Here is a 20,891-nt window from a genome sequence, read left to right on the forward strand (position 1 = left end):
TTATACTCAGGATCACTAAATTTCTGGTGATGGATGGTGCACATATTGTCTGAAAGGCTTTGTCTCTATTTGGACTTTTTTTCTTATTAATTATTTTCTTTATTTACTAAATTTTTAGATAAGTGCAACTTTATAAGGAAATATTTGAATATTATCATTTTTTATTTATTTTAGGATTCTTTATTTATGATATACTGTAATTTATACACACTTGTGAGTGTGTCCTCTTTTCTTTGGTATATACAGTCAGGTCCATAAATATTGGGACATCGATACAATTCGAATCTTTTTGGCTCTATACACCACCACAATGGATTTGAAATGAAACAAGATGTGCTTTAACTGCAGACTTTCAGCTTTAATTTGAGGGTATTTACATCCAAATCAGGTGAACAGTTTGCATATGTGCCTCCCACTTTTTAAGGGACCAAAAGTAATGGGACAGGTTAACAATCACCCATCAAACTTTCACTTTCTAAATACTTGGTTGCAAATCCTTTGCAGTCAATTACAGCCTGAAGTCTGGAACACATCCCTGGTGATGCTCTGCCAGGCCTCTACTGCAACTGTCTTCAGTTCCTGCTTGTTCTTGGGGCATTTTCCCTTCAGTTTTGTCTTCAGCAAGTGAAATGCATGCTCAATCGGATTCAGGTCAGGTGATTAACTTGGCCATTGCATAACATTCCACTTCTTTCCCTTAAAAAACTCTTTGGTTGCTTTCACAGTATGCTTCGGGTCATTGTCCATCTGCACTGTGAAGCGCCGTCCAATGAGTTCTGAAGCATTTTGCTGAATATGAGCAGATAATATTGCCCAAAACACTTCAGAATTCATCCTGCTGCTTTTGTCAGCAGTCACATCATCAATAAATACAAGAGAACCAGTCCCATTGGCACCCATACATGCCCACACCATGACACTACCACCACCACGCTTCACTGATGAGGTGGTATGCTTTGGATCATGAGCAGTTCCTTTCCTTCTCCATACTCTTCCCATCACTCTGGTACAAGTTGATATTGGTCTCATCTGTCCATAGGATGTTGTTCCAGAACTGTGAAGGCTTTTTTAGATGTTGTTTGGCAAACTCTAATCTGGCCTTCCTGTTTTTGAGGCTCACCAGTGATTTACATCTTGTGGTGAACCCTCTGTATTCACTCTGGTGAAGTCTCCTCTTGATTGTTGACCTTGACACACATACACCTACCTCCTGGAGAGTGTTCTTGATCTGGCCAACTGTTGTGAAGGGTGTTTTCTTCACCAGGGAAAGAATTATTCGGTCATCCACCACAGTTGTTTTCCGTGGTCTTCCGGGTCTTTTGGTGTTGCTGAGCTCACCGGTGCGTTCTTTCTTTTTAAGGATGTTCCAAACAGTTGATTTGGCCACACCTAATGTTTTGGCTATCTCTCTGATGGGTTTGTTTTGTTTTTTTCAGCCTAATGATGGCTTGCTTCACTTATAGTGACAGCTCTTTGGATCTCATATTGAGAGTTGACAGCAACAGATTCAAATGCAAATAGCACACTTGAAATGAACTCTGGACCTTTTATCTTCTCCTTGTAAATGGGATAATGAGGGAATAACACACACCTGGCCATGGAACAGCTGAGCAGCCAATTGTCCCATTACTTTTGGTCCCTTAAAAAGTGGGAGGCACATATACAAACTGTTGTAATTTCTACACTTTTTACCTGAATTGGATGTAAATACCCTCAGATTAAAGTTGAAAATCTGCAATTAAAGCACATCTTGTTCAATTCATTTCAAATCCATTATGGTGGTGTATAGAGCCAAAAACATTAGAATTGTGTCGATGTCCCAATATTTATGGACCTGACTGTATATATATATATATATATATATATATATATATATATATATATATATATATATATATATATATATGGTTTTCCCAATGAACTGCCATAAAAAAAAATCCAAATGAATGGGATGGTCAGACCCTTGAAGGAGACTGGATTTGTCTTCTTCTCAAACATTTAGATTGCAGAGAAATTCCTCCATCGCAACTCTAATGCCCCGTACAAACGGTCGGATTTTCCGACGGAAAATGTGTGATAGGACCTTGTTGTCGGAAATTCCGACCGTGTGTAGGCTCCATTACACATTTTCCATCGGTTTTTCCGACACACAAAGTTTGAGAGCTTGCTATAAAATTTTCCGACAACAAAATCCGTTGTCAGAATTTCCGATCGTGTGTACACAAATCCGAAGCACAAAGTGCCACGCATGCTCAGAATAAATAAAGAGATGAAAGCTATTGGCTACTGCCCCGTTTATAGTCCCGACGTACATGTTTTACATCACCGCGTTCAGAATGATCGGATTTTCCGACAACTTTTTGTGACCGTGTGTATGCAAGACAAGTTTGAGCCAACACACGAGCAGACTTTTCAACGAACTAGGTCCGGCGGACCGGACTCCGTCGGACAATTCGACCATGTGTGGGCTCCAGGGGACTTTTTTTCCCCAAAGTATGACGGACCTAGAAATAAAACATGTTTCAAATCTTTCTGACGGACTTTTCGAGTCCGGTCGAAAAGTCCGCTTGTCTGTATGCTAGTCCGACGGACAAAAACCGACACTAGGACAGCTATTGGCTACTGGCTATCAACTTCCTTATTTTAGTCCGTTCGTACGTCATCACATACGAATCCGTCGGACTTTGGTTGATCGTGTGTAGGCAAGTCCGTTCATTCGAAAGTCAGTCGGAAAGTCTGCCAGAAAGTCCGTCAAAGTCTGCCGGACCTATTCTGTCGAAAAGTCCGCCTGTGTGTACGCGGCATAATGCCACGTACACATGATCGGACTTCTCGTCGGAAAAAGATATGATGGCTTTTCTGATGGGATTCCGCTCAAGTTTGCCTTGCATACACACGGTCATGCAAAAGTTTGCTGAACTTACGACCGCCAAGAACGCGGTGACGTACAACACTATGACGAGCCGAGAAAATGAAGTTCAATGTTTCCGAGCATACGTCGAATTGTTTCCGAGCATGCGTAGGAATTTTGCGCGTCGGAATTGCTACAGACGATCGCATTTTCGGATAGGAACTTTTTCCGGACGAAAAATTGAGAACATGCTCTCAATCTTTTGCTGGCTGGAATTCCACCAGCAAAAGTCCGATGGAGCATACACATGGATGCATTTTCCGACGAAAAACTCTCATCGGTCTTCTGAGGGCCGAATTTCTGATCGTGTGTACATAAGGTGGGAAGTGGATTGTGATACAAGCCTAGTTCATTGCTGTGCTAACACCAACCACAATCAGAATTCGTTTTGATTACAGTGTTTGGTGAAGTTGTCCTTTAACCCTTTCCCACTGATGATACACAGATATGCTGCCTCACAGAAGTGGGCCTTTATCCATGAGGCCGCATATCTGCGTACCTGTCTTTGTGCTGAGAGCCTGCCACACATCGGGCTCCCAGCACAGAGGCCAGGCTCTCACCAGGAGCCCCGGGTACTGTACTAACAAATAGGACCCTGGACTCCCGGTTCTCGGTCACCTGATCGCTGTGATAGCCTCTGATTGGCTATCACAGTGATCAGACACTGGTCAGTCCACCCAAGGGTTTACTTTTTTTATGAATGGAGAGAAAGATGCATTGGGGGTTATTTACTAAAGGAAAATCCACTTTGCACTGCAAATGCACTTGAAAGCGCACTGAAAGTGCACTTGGAAGTAAAGTCGCTGTAGCAGCTAGTATGGCCACTCGCAATAATCACTGTCTTTTCCTGGTGGGGACGGCTTCCCCTGCTCCCCACTTCCCGCCAGCACAATAGAATGGCTTGGCGGTCTGCCAATAATTTGCTCTGTTTGGCCTGCATTAGTGAGATCCCATCCCCAGCACACATTGGTCAATTGAATATTGAGTGGTGGTAAGCAAACAAAATGGCCATTCCCTGCTGAGATCCCTACCCCAGCTCACACGCACATTGTTCTTTTCTCAGTGAAATCCCATCTCCAGCACACAGATCTTTCTCCACATTAGATCCCATTCCCACCCCTTGAACACAGGCTGGTTTGTCACACACTGCATCTGGTGGAAAGCGACGGTGCAAAGTGGCACTCTGTATCTGGTGGCAAACAACGGTGGAACTCTGCATCTGGTGGTGGGCAACAATGGCACTCTGCTTCTGGTGGCAGGTGACGGTGGCAAGTGACACGCTGCATCTGGTGGCAGGTGATGGTGGCAAGTGACATGCTGCATCTGGTAGCAGGCGACGGTGGCAAGTGACAAGCTGCATCTGGTGGCAGGTGACGGTGGCACTCTTCCTCTGGTGGCAGGCGATGGTGGCAAGTGACATGCTGCATCTGGTGGCAGGCGACAGTGGCAAGTGGCACTATGCATCTAGTGACAGGCAACGGTGGCACTCTGGATCTGGTGGCAGGCGATGGTGGCAAGTGGCACTCTGCATCTGGTGACAAGTGACGGTGGCACTCTGCATCTGGTGGCAGGCAATGGTGGCAAGCCCACCCTTTTTGAAGCCAATTAGAACCTCAGACACTAATCATGTGCTTCAAAAAATCATCCGGCGCCCTGCATGGAGATCAGGGGCCGGGCGCAAAGATTGGGGGGGCGGCTTCCCTGTGCCCCCTATGAGCGGCTGCTGCTGGCTTTGATAATAAAAAAATTCAGGAGATATCCATAACAATATACCACACAAAGAAAGCCCAATTTTTCCTGAAAGAAACCATTGTATAATCCACCTGAATACACAAAGCAGTTGTGAATTGAAGATATATACAGTTTTACTAACACAAGTCAAAGCTGAAAAATTGTGCTCAGGCGTTAGGATTTGTTTTACCCTTAGTCACTCAGGGGGTTAATAAATTCCCTCAACCCATTGAGTGCAGCTTACCCAATACCGTGCTTACCTTCAGCCTTAATCTAGTAATTTTTGCTGTATAGTCCTGACCGGCATCATACAGCCTCCAGAAAGAATACCAACTAGCTCCTATTCACACTGTGCATGTGACCACAACCTCATTCATTCCTATGGGTTAGCTGTATTGATGGTGGCCTCCAGTGTTTCTGTAGAGCACAACTGCCCCATAAGAGTTAATAGGGGTGCAGTGCTCATGCTTAGTATGAAGAAAAGCCAGTCAGAGGCTTTCTATTTGAAGAACGTTTGGCACCAGAGTTGGCCACACAGCGAACATCGCTGGATTAGAGCTGAAGGTTTGTATATTACCAGATGAGCTACTCTCAAGTGAGTGGGAGCATTGATTAAAGGACAACTTCACAGAAGTTCTGCTTGTCTTTAAAAGCGAACTTGTGATTTTTCCCATGCAGGACAGTCCTTAGATTGGCTTGAAGTTTACATCGGTGTTCTCCTTTTCAGAACAGTGAAAGGGGCGGTGTGTATAAGCAGTGGCTGTAAGCTTCTAGGTGCATGGTCAAAGTTCAAATGTAACTTGAATGTAAAGCCAATTGCCTAGTATTGCTGCAGTGCAAAATAAGCAGATCTCCATAGACCAGCAATGAAATTATTTTTGTTTTTCACTACAGATGGGGAAGTTGGACTGGTATTCAGTGGTGTCCCTCTGGGGCACTCATCAGTTTTGCTCTGAAAGTTGAGTCGTACCAGGACAATGACAATACTGCAGCCAACAATATCAAGTTCCAATGCTCTGATAATAATATCCTGACAGGTAATGGTGGAAGATGGGGAACATTTTGTGACTGGAGTGACATCTGCCAATCTGGAATTTGTGGCATCAGAACCAGAGTGGAGCCTCCCCAAGGAGGTGAAGATGACACGGCCCTGAATAATGTCGAGTTCAGATGCTGTTAAAATCAGGATCACAATATAAAAAAAAATAAGAGTAATATGAAGATTTACTTGAAATAAAATGATTAATGCTATTGTTTTAAATAAATAATACTTTAATAAATAAATCAGATGAGATGGTCAATGTGTTGTGTTGTGTTGTGTTTAAATATGATCAATGTGTTGTGATACATTACAATAAATACGTATCAAATAACAAAACGAGAACTTAAAGGATATGAATAAAAGTTTAATCTAAATATGACATTGGGTATGGAATATCCTTACTGATATAATGCATAAGTTCTAATTTAATTTTGCCATCTGTCACTGGTGGATTATGTTTCCAATTTTGAATGCAGAGCATTCTCCAGCACTGACATCATAAGTCCAGCACACACATTGGTCCTTCCCCAGTGAGACCCCCCTTCACACACATTGGTCCTTCCCCAGTGAGATCCCCCTTCACACACATTGGTCCTTCCCCAGTGAGATCCCCCTTCACACACACATCAGTCTTTGACCAGTGAGATCCCCTTCACACACTGCGGTCAAGCCAGTTGTGGTTTGAAAATACACGGTCTAGCCAGCCGCCAAAAAAAAAGTGTGTGCGCCTATTACAATTAGGGATGAGCCGAACACCCCCCGGTTCGGTTCGCACCAGAACCTGCGAACGGACCGAAAGTTTGCACGAACGTTAGAACCCCATTGACGTCTATGGGACTCGAACGTTCTAAATCAAAAGTGCTCATTTTAAAGGCTAATTTGCATGGTATTGTCCTAAAAAGGGTTTGGGGACCCGGGTCCTACCCCAGGGGACATGTATCAATGCAAAAAAAACTTTTAAAAACGGCCGTTTTTTCGGGAGCAGTGATTTTAATGATGCTTAAAGTAAAAAAAAAAAGTGAAATATTCCTTTAAATATCGTACCTGGGGGGTGTCTATAGTATGCCTGTAAAGTGACGCGTGTTTCCCGTGTTTAGAACAGTCCCTGCACCAAATGTCATTTTTAAAGGAAAAAATCTCATTTAAAACTGCTTGCGGGTTTAATGTCATGTCGGGTCATGGCAATAGATGAAAATCAGTGAGACAAACGGCATGGGTACCCCCCAGTCCATTACCAGGCCCTTTGGGTCTTGTATGGATATTAAGGGGAACCCCACACCAAAATTAAAATAAGGAAAGGTGTGGGGCCACCAGGCCCTATATACTCTGAACAGCAGTATACAGGCGGTGCAAACAAGACAGGGACTGTAGGTTTGTTGTTAAGTAGAATCTCTTTGTCATTTTGAACGGGTACATTTTTAACGTGTTTAGCTCCAGCCAAAAAATCTTTTTTAAGCTTTTTGGAAAACATAGGGAAGGGTTATCACCCCTGTGACATTTGTTTTGCTGTCTTTCCTCCTCTTCAGAAGATTTCACCTCACTTTTTGTCCCAATGAAAAATGTTTTTTGAAAATTTGGGTTTTTTTGTGGAACAAGGATTGGAAAGCATCAGTGGAAAGGAGAAATTGTTTTCCCATATTAACTCTTACAGGAGAGAATTTCCCTTCCTAGGGGTAGATTTCATCTCACTTCCTGTTGTCTCCTTCCGTTTGCAAGTAGGAGTCGTTTGTAAGTTAGATGTTTGAAAGTAGGGTCCTGCCCTATATACTCAGCAGAAATTTGGGCCTTAGGTGTTGCTGTGGCCACAACACTGTAAGCCCTCACAGGGCCCTGCTGTGAAATATTAGATCAAGAATTGTAATTACATGCCCCTGTTGAACAGGAGCTGAAAAATTAGGCCTTAGGCACTGGTGCTGGTGCCACAACACTGCAACCCCTCACAGACACTCTAGTTGGAACGCAGGAACGAGCCCTGCTGCAAAGTATTGCATCAAAAATTGTAATTACACGCCCCTGTTAGACAGGGGCAGAAAAATTGGGCCTTAGGCACTGGTGCTGGTGCCACAACACTGCAACCCCTCACAGACACTCTAGTTGGAATGCAGGAACGAGCCCTGCTGCAAAGTATTGCATCAAAAATTGTAATTACACGTCCCTGTTAGACAGGGGCAGAAAAATTGGGCCTTAGGCACTGGTGCTGGTGCCACAACACTGCAACCCCTCACAGACACTCTAGTTGGAATGCAGGAACGAGCCCTGCTGCAAAGTAATACATCAAAAATTGTAATTACACGCCCCTGTTAAACAGGGGCTGAAAAATTGTGCCTTAGGCACTGGTGGTGGCGCCCAGAACCAAAAATGTTCTTACAAGCTATCAGCGTGATGATTGAGGAGGAAGAGGATAATTACTCAGGGATAGTCACTCAGCATCAGCATAGGCAGTCTTTGAAGGGATCTGAGATTTCAAAAAAAATTACTCGGTTACATCAGCATCAGGTGCTTGGTAGCTGGTGGTGATCCAAGACTGATTCATTTTTATGAAGGTCAGCCGATCGACCGAGTCGGTGGACAGACGCACCCTGTGATCGGTTACCACGCCTCCAGCAGCACTGAATGTGCGTTCCGAAAGAACGCTGGATGCAGGACAGGCCAATAGCTCAATTGCATACTGTGCAAGCTCTGGCCAGTGATCCATCCTCAAGACCCAGTAACCCAGAGGATTTTCGGTGGGAAAGGTTTCCAAGTCTGATCTTGCCCCTAGGTATTCCTGCACCATGTAAAACAGACGCTGGCGATGGTTGCTGGAACCGATCATACCTTGGGGCTGCGGACCAAAAAATTGTCTGAACGCATCGGTCAGACGGCCACCTTCTCCACCGCTCCTTCTTTGACTGACCGAAGCCTCAGCAACACGTTGTCCAGAAACAGGAGTTTGTAACCTCCCAGTCTCTGGGAACGCATTGCACAGACCTTTCTGCAAGGCCTCCCGAAGATGTTTCATCCTCTGCTCCCTCTGCGATGGCAAGATAAGGTCCGCAACCTTACCCTTGTAACGTGGATCAAGGAGGGTTGCCAGCCAGTATTGGTCCTTCTCCTTGATACCACGAATACGAGGATCCTTACGCAGGCTTTGCAGGATCAGGGAGGCCATGCAGCGTAGGTTTGCTGAGGCATTCGGTCCGGAGTCCTCTGGGTTACTAAGGACGACAACGTCCGCAGCCACCTCCTCCCAGCCACGTACAAGTCCATGTGTTTCTTGGGACTGATCCCTTAAAGACTGCTGCTGATGCTGAGTGCCAGGCTCCACCTCCATACTGACACAATCTTCCTCCTCCTCCTCCTCCTCCTCCTCCTCCTCGTCCTCTTCCTGTGTGATCGGCGGGCACGCAGGAACACTGTCTGGATAAAGGGGGCCTTGAGAGCTAAGGAAGTCCTCCTCTTCCTGCCTCTGTTCTGCCTCAAGTGCCCTGTCCATTATTCCACGCAGCGTGTGCTCCAACAGGTGGACAAGGGGGACAGTGTCACTGATGCATGCACTGTCACTGCTCACCATCCTCGTGGCCTCCTCGAATGGTGACAGGACAGTGCATGCATCCCTGATCATGGCCCACTGGCGTGGGGAAAAAAAACCAAGCTCCCCTGACCCTGTCCTGGTGCCATAGTCGCACAGGTACTCATTGATGGCCCTCTGCTGCGTGTGCAGCCGCTGCAGCATGGCCAATGTTGAGTTCCACCTGGTGGGCATGTCACAGATTAGGCGGTTCTTGGGCAGGTTAAACTCCTTTTGGAGGTCCGTCAGCCGAGCACTGGCATTATATGACCGGCGGAAATGCACACAGACTTTCCTGGCCTGCCTCAGGACATCCTGTAAGCCCGGGTACCTGCCCAAGAACCGCTGCACCACCAAGTTAAGGACGTGAGCCAAACAGGGCACATGGGTCATTTGTCCCTGTCGGAGGGCAGAGAGGAGGTTGGTGCCATTGTCGCAAACCACCATTCCTACCTTAAGTTGGCATGGCGTCAACCACCTCTGAACCTGCCCCTGCAGAGCTGACAGAACCTCTGCCCCAGTGTGGCTCCTGTCCCCCAAGCACACCAGCTCAAGCACCGCATGGCATCTTTTGGCCTGCGTACTTGCGTAGCCCCTTGAACGACTACGGAGCACCGCTGGTTCCGAGGAAGAGGCCATGGAGGAAGAAGAAGAGGAGGCGGTGGAGGAGAGAGGTGTGTCACAATCGTTAGCATTTTGGAGGCGTGGTGGCGGAACAACCTCCAACACTACTGCACCTTGTCCTGCATCCTTCCCAGCTGCCAGCAGAGTCACCCAATGCGCCGTGAAACTTAGGTAACGTCCCTGTCCATGCCTGCTGGACCATGAGTCAGCGGTAATATGCACCTTACCGCTGACCGCCCTGTCCAGCGAGGCATGGACATTGCCTTCCACATGCCGGTAGAGAGCCAGAATCGCCTTCCGTGAGAAAAAGTGGCGTTTGGGTACCTGCCACTGAGGAACCGCACATTCCACAAACTCACGGAAGGGGGCAGAGTCTACCAACTGAAAAGGCAGCAGTTGAAGTGCTAGCAATTTTGCCAAGCTAGCATTCAACCGCTGGGCATGTGGATGGCTGGGAGCAAACTTCTTTCGGCGGTGCAGCAGCTGGGGCAGGGAAATTTGCCTGGTACAATCTGACGTCGGTGTACCAAAAGCAGATTGCCCACAAGTACTTGGCTGTGACACACCTAATTCTACACCTTCATTCCTCTCACTGCAGGTCTCAGAGAGGACTGGAGGTCTAGTGGGGTTGGAAATCTCAGCTGATGAGGAGCAAGGAGAGATCCTCTTTATTCTTTGGTGTGGGTCTTTTAGATACGCTTGCCAACGAACTGCATGGCAGGTCAACATATGTCTGGTCAAGCATGTGGTACCCAAGCGGGAGATGTTTTGGCCACGTGAGATACGCTTGAGACATATGTTGCAAATAGCAGCGGTGCGATCTGATGCACTCGTCTCAAAAAAGGCCCACACCAAAGAACTTTTTGAATAACGCGCAGAGACTGCAGCGCCCTGCACATGTGGAGCTTTGGGGTGTGATGCAGTCAATGTGCTGCCCTTAGGCTGGCCCCTGGAGGGCATCCTGCCTCGTTGGTGATGTGCCGCCTCCTCCTCCTCCTCCTCTCTCCTATCAGGCACCCACGTTGAGTCAGTGACCTCATCATCCCCTCCCTCCTCATCACTGGAGCAAACCTGGCAGTATGCTGCAGCAGGGGGAGCATGACTGCCAGTTTGCTGTCCTTCTTGGGCACCCCCTCTGTCCGTGCTCATGTTACTGCCTTCATCGAGCTCAGTATCATCATCAGAGCCTTCCAAACGCTGGGCATCCTCCTGGAGCATGTACCCAACACTGTGGTCAAACAGTTCGAGGGACTCCTCAGGAGGACATGGTGGAGCTAGGGAAGGAGTCACTGATGACATTGAGCTGAGGGAAGAGGCCGCTGCTTTGCCAAACAAAGCACCCTGGGCATGGGTGAGAGAGGATGAGGAGGATGAGGACGGCTTGGTCATCCACTCGACCAAGTCTTCCGCATGTTGCGGCTCAACACGGCCAGCTGCTGAAAAAAAGGCCAAGCGTGTCCCATGGCCACGTGCTGATGAGGATGCACCGTCTCCACGACCAGCACTAGACACAGAGCCTGCTTGCCCTCTCTTATTGGCTTGTGACTGTCTGCCTCTCCTTCTTGGGCTTCCAGACATACTAATGGCCTGTAGCTGCACTAAGCTGGGATAGAACACCAGTAATTTTCTTCAGGTAGCTTTATATACTGTAACCAGACAAGCCTGCCTGTCAGTAGGAAGATAACAGGAACGGATCTAGCTGAACACTGTGAGCAGGACGCACTGTACTAAATGTAAATAGTCTAGCTGCCTGACCGTGGTACTAATAGGATCAAATAGAACACCAGTAATTTTCTTCAGGTAGCTTTATATACTGTAACCAGACAAGCCTGCCTGTCAGTAGGAAGATAACAGGAACGGATCTAGCTGAACACTGTGAGCAGGACGCACTGCACTAAATGTAAATAGTCTAGAAGATAACAGGAACGGATCTAGCTGAACACTGTGAGCAGGACGCACTGCACTAAATGTAAATAGTCTAGAAGATAACAGGAACGGATCTAGCTGAACACTGTGAGCAGGACGCACTGCACTAAATGTAAATAGTCTAGAAGATAACAGGAACGGATCTAGCTGAACACTGTGAGCAGGACGCACTGCACTAAATGTAAATAGTCTAGAAGATAACAGGAACGGATCTAGCTGAACACTGTGAGCAGGACGCACTGCACTAAATGTAAATAGTCTAGAAGATAACAGGAACGGATCTAGCTGAACACTGTGAGCAGGACGCACTGCACTAAATGTAAATAGTCTAGAAGATAACAGGAACGGATCTAGCTAAACTGAATACAGTGTATATATATATATGCAACACCTGGGATGCATATATATACACAATACACTGTAAGTGCAGCTAACTGACTGACTGTTCTGCCTAATCTATCTAACTCAAATCAAATGACACTGTCTCTCTCTCTCTCTATCTCTCAGCACACCGGAACACACACTACACAGGGCCACCGTGCAGGCGGCCTTATATAGTGTGGGGGGTGTACTAAATCCCCTGAGCCATAATTGGCCAAAGCCTCCTTGGCTTTGGCCAATTACGGCTCTCTGTTCAGGCGGCGCTGTGATTGGCCAAGCATGCGGGTCATAGTGCATGCTTGGCCAATCATCAGCCAGCAATGCACTGCGATGCCGCAGTGAATTATGGGCCGTGACGCGCCACACGAATTTGGCGCGAACGGCCCATATCGTTCGCAATTCGACGGACGGTCGAACAGCCGATGTTCGAGTCGAACATGGGTTCGACTCGAACACGAAGCTCATCCCTAATTACAATGAGTACGGTAATGACAGAACACACATCACACGGAGAGCCCGCCCGCCCCGAGGTAGTGGCTTTGCGCCAGTGGCGTATCTAAGGTATGGCAGATATGGCAAGTGCCATGGGCACCATATGAAGGGGGCGCTCGTGAGTGGCTGGGCAGCAAGGCACTTGCCAGGATTCCTCTTCCCCACCTGGACTCTCCCGCTCCTCGCGCTCCTCCACGCGCAGCTTTTTCTCCCCACATCGCTGGTTGGAGGAGCAGCAGCTGTAGCTCAACTCCAGTGACGCAATGAGAGCCACTTTCTGATTCCTGGGGAGGGACTTCCCTCTCCACGCCCCCCCATGGCCGGCTTCCTTCTGTGGAAGATGCACAGGGTTGCCAGGGGCAACGGGAGGGGGCGAGCGCGTGGGAGCGCGGCTAGCAATTTATCAGATTGGACGTCAGCGGTCACTCACGTGGCGGTAGAATTTGTGGTTGAAGTAACTGAAGGAGGAAGAGTGGCAGAGGAGGACGGAGAGAGAGCGGTCTGTGAGAAGGGGGGACCCTGAGAGATCGCTGCGCCATGTCCTTCCCGTTCAGGAGGAGAGAATCCAACCAATTTGTGAGTGTGACTCCCCTGACATGGCCAGCCATAAGAAACTGAGAGGGCATGCTGGGAGTTATAGTCCCCCTCTACCAGAGACTGACAGGGCATGCTGTGGGTTATAGTTCTCCCCCAGACATTGTCAGGACATGCTGGGAGTTTTAGTTCTCCCCCAGAGACTGGCAGGACATGCTGGGAGTTTTGGTTCTCCTTCCCACAGACTGGCACGACATGCTGGGAGTTATGGTTCTCCCTCCTAGAGACTGGCAGGACATGCTCGGAGTTATAGTTCTCCCCTCCAGAGACTGGCAGGACATGCTGGGAGTTATAGTTCTCCCCCCAGAGCCTGGCAGGACATGCTGGGAGTTGTAGTTCTCCCTCCCAGAGCCTGGCAGGATATGCTGGGAGTTATAGTTCTCCCTTCCAGACTGGCAGGACATGCTGGGAGTTATGGTTCTCCCTCATATAAACTGGTAGGACATGCTGGGAGTTATAGTTCTCCCCCAGAGCCTGGCAGGACATGCTGGGAGTTAAGGTTCTCCCTCCCACTGACTGGCAGGACATGCTGGGAGTTATATTTCTCCCCCAGAGCCTGGCAGGACATGCTGGGAGTTATGGTTCTCCCTCCCACAGACTGGCAGGATATGCTGGGAGTTATGGTTTTGCCCCCTAGAGACTGTCAGGACATGCTGGGAGTTATAGTTCTCCCCTCCAGAGACTGGCAGGACATGCTGGGAGTTATGGTTTTCACTCCCACAGACTGGCAGGATATGCTGGGAGTTATAGTTCTTCCTTCCAGAGACTGACAGGACATGCTGGGAGTTATAGTTCTTCCCTCCAGAGACTGGCAGGACATGCTGGGAGTTATAGTTCTCCCTCCCACAGACTGGTAGGATATGCTGGGAGTTATAGTTATCCCTTCCAGAGACTGGCAGGACATGCTGGGAGTTATAGTTCTCCCTCCCACAGACTGGCAGGATATGCTGGGAGTTATGGTTCTCTCTCCTAGAGACTGGCAGAACATGCTGGGAGTTATAGTTCTCCCCTCCAGAGACTGGCAGGACATGCTGGGAGTTATAGTTCTCCCCCCAGAGCCTGGCAGGACATGCTGGGAGTTATGGTTCTCCCTCCCACAGACTGGCAGGATATGCTGGGAGTTATGGTTTTGCCTCCTAGAGACTGTCAGGACATGCTGGGAGTTATAGTTCTCCCCCAGAGCCTGGCAGGACATGCTGGGAGTTATGGTTCTCCCTCCCAAAGACTGGCAGGATATGCTGGGAGTTATAGTTCTCCCTCCCACAGACTGGCAGGATATGCTGGGAGTTATGGTTCTCCCTCCTAGAGACTGGCAGAACATGCTGGGAGTTATAGTTCTCCCCTCCAGAGACTGACAGGACATGCTGGGAGTTATAGTTCTCCCCTCCAGAGACTGGCAGGACATGCTGGGAGTTATGGTTCTCCCTCCCACAGACTGGCAGGAAATGTTGGGAGTTATAGTTCTCCCTTCCAGAGACTGGCAGGACATGCTGGGAGTTATGGTTCTCCCTCCTATAGACTGGCAGGACATGCTGGGAGTTATAGTTCTCCCCTCAGAGCCTGGCAGGACATGCTGGGAATTATGGTTCTCCCTCCCACAGACTGGCAGGATATGCTGGGAGTTATGGTTCTCCCTCCTAGAGACTGGCAGAACATGCTGGGAGTTATAGTTCTCCCCTCCAGAGACTGACAGGACATGCTGGGAGTTATAGTTCTCCCCTCCAGAGACTGGCAGGACATGCTGGGAGTTATGGTTCTCCCTCCCACAGACTGGCAGGATATGTTGGGAGTTATAGTTCTCCCTTCCAGAGACTGGCAGGACATGCTGGGAGTTATGGTTCTCCCTCCTATAGACTGGCAGGACATGCTGGGAGTTATAGTTCTCCCCTCAGAGCCTGGCAGGACATGCTGGGAATTATGGTTCTCCCTCCCACAGACTGGCAGGATATGCTGGGGGTTATAGCTCTCCCCAGAGACTGGCAGGACATGCTGGTGGTTATAGTTCTCCGCCAGAGACTGGCAGGACATGCTGGGGGTTATGGTTCTCCTCCGGAGACTGGCAGGACACGTTGGGGGTTGTAGTTCTCCTCCAAAGACTGGCGGGACATGCAGGGGGTTATAGTTCTCCTCCAGAGACTGGCAGGACATACTGGGGGTTAGAGTTCTCCTCCAGAGACTGGCAGGACATGCTGGGATTTATGTTATTTGCCAATCCATAATTCGTTAATTAATAGATTAAAGAGCTTGACTTGTCGTTTTGTTAGCTGTTTTTTTTTGTAAAGGTTATCTGAAAGATGGGTTTCAAATGTTTTCACAGGGGCGCAGTTTCAGTACTTGCCATAGGTGCCATTTTCACTAGATACGTCTCTGCTTTGCGCGGGGGGGGGGGTGAGGCCAGTCGGCACAACGATCCCCTTCTCTGGTCGTGGCTCTGATCAGTCTCGGCAGCGGCTGTCATAGCCGAGCAGAGTGAAGCCGCCTCCTCCTCCTCCTTTATGTCTACACAATGCTGTGCATGTAGGAGGAGGGGGAGGCGGCTTCACTCTGCTCGGCTGTGACAGCCGCTGCCGAGACTAATCAGAGCCGCGACCAGAGAGAGAAGGGGATCGGTGTGCTGACTGGCTCGGGTGCGAAGCCACTACCTCGGGCTCTCCGTGTGTGTTCTGAAAGGGGGGTCTGTATTGTAGGGGGGCTGTATTGTGTTGGGGGGGTCTGCACTGTAGTGGGGGTCTGTACTGTAGTGGGGGTCTGTACTGTAGTGGGGGGTCTGCACTGTAGTGGGGGGTCTGCACTGTAGCAGGGGTCTGTACTGTAGTGGGGGTCTGTACTATAGTGGGGGGTCTGTACTGTAGTGGGTGGTCTGCACTGTAGTGGGGGGTCTGTAGTGGGGGGTCTGCACTGTAGTGGGGGACTGTAGTGGGGGGTCTGTACTGTAATGGGGGTCTGCACTGTAGCAGGGGTCTGTACTGTAGTGGGGGGTCTGCACTGTAGCGGGGGTCTGTACTGTAGTGGGGGGTCTGTACTGTAGCGGGTGTCTGTACTGTAGGGGGGGGTCTGCACTGTAGTGGGGGGTCTGCACTGTAGCAGGGGTCTGTACTGTAGTGGGGGTCTGTACTATAGTGGGGGGTCTATACTGTAGTGGGGGGTCTGCACTGTAGTGGGGGGTCTGTAGTGGGGGGTCTGCACTGTAGTGGGGGTCTGCACTGTAGTTAGGGGTCTGTACTGTAATTGGGGTCTGCACTGTAGCAGGGGTCTGTACTGTAGTGGGGGGTCTGTACTGTAGCGGGGGTCTGTACTGTAGTGGGGGGTCTGTACTGTAGCGGGTGTCTGTACTGTAGTGGGGGGTCTGTACTGTAGCAGATGTCTGTACTGTAGTGGGGGTCTGCACTGTAGTGTGGGGTCTGTACTGTAGTGGGGGGTCTGCACTGTAGCGGGGGTCTGCACTGTAGCAGGGGTCTGTACTGTAGTGGGGGGTCTGTACTGTAGTGTGGGGTCTGCACTGTAGCGGGGGTCTGTACTGTAGTGGGGGGTCTGTACTGTAGTGGGGGGTCTGCACTGTAGCGGGGGTCTGTACTGTAGTGGGGGGTCTGTACTGTAGTGGGGGGTCTGCACTGTAGTGGGGGGTCTGTACTGTAGCAGGGGTCTGTACTGTAGTGGGGGGTCTGCACTGTAGTGGGGGGTCTGTAGTGTAGTGGGGGGTCTGCACTGTAGTGGGGGGTCTGTACTGTAGTGGGGGGTCTGCACCGTAGTGGGGGGTCTGCACTGTAGCGGGGGTGTCAGACTTACCTGTACCAGACTGACGAACCCGATGCAGCAGGGGATGGCCTCCCGTACGTATCTGGTTCCCGGCCCCTGATAGAGTACACAGAAGGCACGGGAGCACAGAATGGTATGAGAGCCTGGCGGGTGGTTTGCAGGGATAAGGCCCAGGATCCTGACACAAGCTGGCAGGTGGTAATAGGTAGGCTGGAGATCAGCTAACAGGTGCAGAGCAGGCAGATCCGGTCACTAGCAAAGTTGGCAGCAGGCGGTCAGCACGGTACAAAGGGAGCAGGCAGATACAAAGTCCAGGTCACAGGCAGGTTTTGGCAACAGGCAATCAGCACGGTACAAGGGGTCAGGCAGGTTCAACGTCAGAGGCAGGCCGGGGTCAATTTGCAGGCAGATAGCAGAGTGAGAGAGTCCAGTAAACAAGCTGGGTCACAGGGAGATCAGAGCAATACACAGGAAACAGGAAGTACGGAAACAGGAAGCTGATGATCGGACAGCACTGAGCACAGCATCCCATCAGCCTAAATAGGGCAACCGGCGCCAAACACCGCAAGCACGCGCGCCCCGGAGCACTCCAGAGTGCCCAGCAAGTGTCCTGAACCGAGAACCTCTCTGACAATGCCCCCTCCTTAAGGGCAGCCTCCAATTGCCCAGCCGGGCCAGTCTATCTGCATGGGTGTTCCTAAAATCCCTCAAGAGTTCTTCAGCATGTAAGTTACCCTCCGGCTCCCAAGAATTATCTTCTGGTCCGTATCCCCTTCACTTGATTAAATATTGGATTTGGTTTTGTCTCTTCCTGCAATCCAAAATTGCCTCCACCTCAAACTCTTCCTCGTTGTCGATAATTACGGGTTCAGGCGGGCCAGTATTGCGACCCAAGAAGGAATTGGGGGTAACGGGTTTAAGTAGAGACACATGAAAGACCGGATGGATCTTCAGTGAGTTAGGTAAGTCCAGCTCATAGGTCACATCATTGATTTTCCTCTTGACTGAATAGGGACCCATGAACTTGGGACCTAACTTCCTCGAGAGACAGGCCATCCTTACATTACTGGTAGACAGCCAGACCTGGTTGCCAGGTTCCAACAACAATTGTCCTCGCTTCTTCCTGTCATACATCTTCTTATTGTACTCTTGGGTTTTAGCCATGGTTTCCTGCAATAATTTGTTGTTACTGATGAAGAAGTTCATAGTTTCAGTGACTGCAGGAATCGCACATTCAGGTAAGGAGCTGGTTAAAAAAGGATGGGTGAAAACCATAGTTTGCAAAAAATGGTGTTTGCTTGATGGCCGAATGCACAGAGTTATTGTAGGCAAACTCGGCAATAGGCAGAAGAGAGACCCAGTCTTTTTGTGAGAAAGCAGAAAAACATCGGAGATACTGTTCTAGAGTCTGATTAGTTCTCTCCGTCTGCCCATTTGTCTGGGGGTGGTAGGCCGATGAGAATGCCAATTCTATCTCAAGAGATCTGCAGAGAGCTTTCCAAAACCTGGAAGTAAACTGTACCCCCGATCAGATACTATATTTGAGGGGACTCCGTGTAGGCGTACAATTTCCTTAATGAATATTTTTGCAGTTTCCAAAGCTGATGGGGTACCCTTCATGGGTAGGAAGTGGGCCATTTTGGAGAGTCTGTCTACAATGACAAAGATGGTGGAGTAGCCTTCTGCCGGCGGAAGCTCAACGATGAAGTCCATCGCGCTCATTTTCCATGGCCTTTCCGGCACGGGTAAGGGTCTTAATAGACCCCAGGCCTTTGCTCGACTGCTCTTGCTCCGAGCACAGGTGATACAAAACTCCACAAAACTCTTGCAGTCGCTTACCAGCTGGGGCCACCAAAAGGTACGTTGTACCAGCTCTGTTGTCTTCAACACACCGAAATGCCCAGCCAATTTGTGGTCCTGACAGAGTTCCAGTACAGCAATCCTCAGATCCTCTGGGATCATGATTTTGTCCTTGTATCGGAACAGGCCGTCTTGCGAGCTTACATCAACTTTCACAGGAGGGGACCAATTCTTTGAGGCCTGTTTAATTCGGGATATGAGATCTCCTTGAAGAAGCAGGAAGTTTCCAGCCGGAAGAATGGTGTCTGGAGGCAAAGGTTCTCTGGAGTCATGGAACATACGAGATAATGCATCTGGTTTGGTGTTTTTGGTACCTGGTCTATACGTTATGTGGAATTGGAATCTAGAGAAGAACAGAGCCCACCTTGCCTGCCGTGGTCTCAATCTCTTGGCCGACCTCAAGTACTCTAGATTCTTATGGTCTGTGTAGACCAAAATGGGGTGAGCAGCCCCCTCCAATAAGTAGCACCACTCTTCAATTGCGGCTTTAATGGCCAGCAACTCCCGATCTCCTACCTCATAATTTTTCTCTGCCTCGGAGAGTTTTCGCGAGAAGAAGGCCACGGGGTGAAGAAGAGCCTTGGCACCTTGCCGCTGAGAAAGCACTGCCCCCACCGTGACCTCTGATGCGTCCACTTCAAGGACAAATGGTAAAGCAGGGTCTGGGTGCTTCAGGATAGAAGCGGACGTAAAGAGTTCCTTGAGCCTTCCAAAGGCCGATTGTGCCTGAGGGGACCAACAGAATTGATTTCCCTGTTTCGTCAGTTCCATGATGGGGGCGAATATAGCAGAAAAGCCCCTTATAAATTTCAGATAAAAATTGGCGAAGCCGATAAAGCGTTGGACCCCTTTTCTATCGGAGGGAGCGGGCCAGTCCAGGATAGCTGCAACCTTTTGAGGATCCATCTTAACACCATCGGTAGAGATGATTAAGCCGAGGAACTGAATGCTCTGGAGCTCAAATTCACATTTCTCCAATTTGGCATAAAGTCCATGCTGCCTGAGCCGGGTTAACACATTCCTGACATGCCTGCGGTGTTCATCAACTGAGGGGGAGAAGATCAGGATGTCGTCCAGGTATACTATAACGTATAAATCTAGAAGGTCACGAAAAATGTCATTGACAAAATGTTGAAAAGTCGCCGGTGCATTGCACAGGCCGAAGGGCATGACGAGGTATTCGAAATGTCCGAACCTGGTACAGAAGGCCGTTTTCCACTCGTCTCCCTCTCTGATACGAATTAAGTTGTAGGCCCCACGGAGATCGAGTTTGGTAAAGATTTTGGCTGAACCCAATCTTTGAAACAGCTCTGGCACGAGAGGTAAGGGATAGCGATTTTTGATGGTCACTTTATTGAGTTCCCTATAATCGATGCAGGGTCGTAGCGAGTGGTCTTTCTTTTCAACAAAAAAGATGCCGGCTCCGGCTGGTGAGGTAGAAGGGCGGATAAAGCCTCTCTCAAGATTTTAATCGATATACTTTTTGAGGGTAACCAACTCCTGCTTAGTTAAAGGGAATATTCTCCCAAAGGGAACTTCAGATCCCGGCAACAGCTCTATGGGACAGTCGTAGGGTCTATGGGGCGGAAGGGTTTCTGCCCCTTTCTTACTAAAAACATCAGAGAAGTCTCGGTAAGCGGCAGGAATCGCCTGCTGCGATTTCATGCCAGTGTTCAGACATAAGAGTTGACTGGGTTCCGCAAGAGTTCTGTATAAACAGTGCTGTTGGCAGTAACTGGACGAGAACTTGATTTTTCCAGAAACCCAATCAATGCTGGAGTTATGAGCCTGCAACCAAGGCATTCCAAGAATAATAGGGAAGAGTGGTGAAGAAATGGCGTCCAGCCGGAGAAACTCCTGATTACAGGTGTTCAGGATAGCCAGCAGTGGGATGGTTTCCTGAGTGACCGGACCAGAGCTAAGGGTGGACCCATCAGCGAGGTGGACAGCAAGTCCCTGCGACTTTGATTGAAGAGGGATGCGATGATGGGCCGCAAAGGCGAGATCAATGAAGCAACTGCAGG

General features: G+C 49.2%; 2 protein-coding genes across 2 annotated transcripts in view; one reads left to right on the forward strand and one right to left on the reverse strand.

Moving 5' to 3' along the window:
* LOC141133566 (vitelline membrane outer layer protein 1-like) overlaps positions 1–5,943 on the forward strand; it is a 50,924-nt gene extending 44,981 nt beyond the window's left edge. The window contains exon 3 of the mRNA XM_073623026.1: positions 5,537–5,943. Coding sequence (XP_073479127.1) covers positions 5,537–5,822 — 286 coding nt within the window. The 3' untranslated portion in view covers positions 5,823–5,943. The remainder of the gene's footprint in view (positions 1–5,536) is intronic.
* TM4SF5 (transmembrane 4 L six family member 5) overlaps positions 1–20,891 on the reverse strand; it is a 139,145-nt gene that overhangs the window by 71,517 nt on the left and 46,737 nt on the right. The window lies entirely within an intron of this gene.

The sequence above is a fragment of the Aquarana catesbeiana genome, linkage group LG03, assembly GCF_042186555.1.
Source record: "Aquarana catesbeiana isolate 2022-GZ linkage group LG03, ASM4218655v1, whole genome shotgun sequence".
In the NCBI taxonomy this organism is placed as follows: domain Eukaryota; kingdom Metazoa; phylum Chordata; class Amphibia; order Anura; family Ranidae; genus Aquarana; species Aquarana catesbeiana.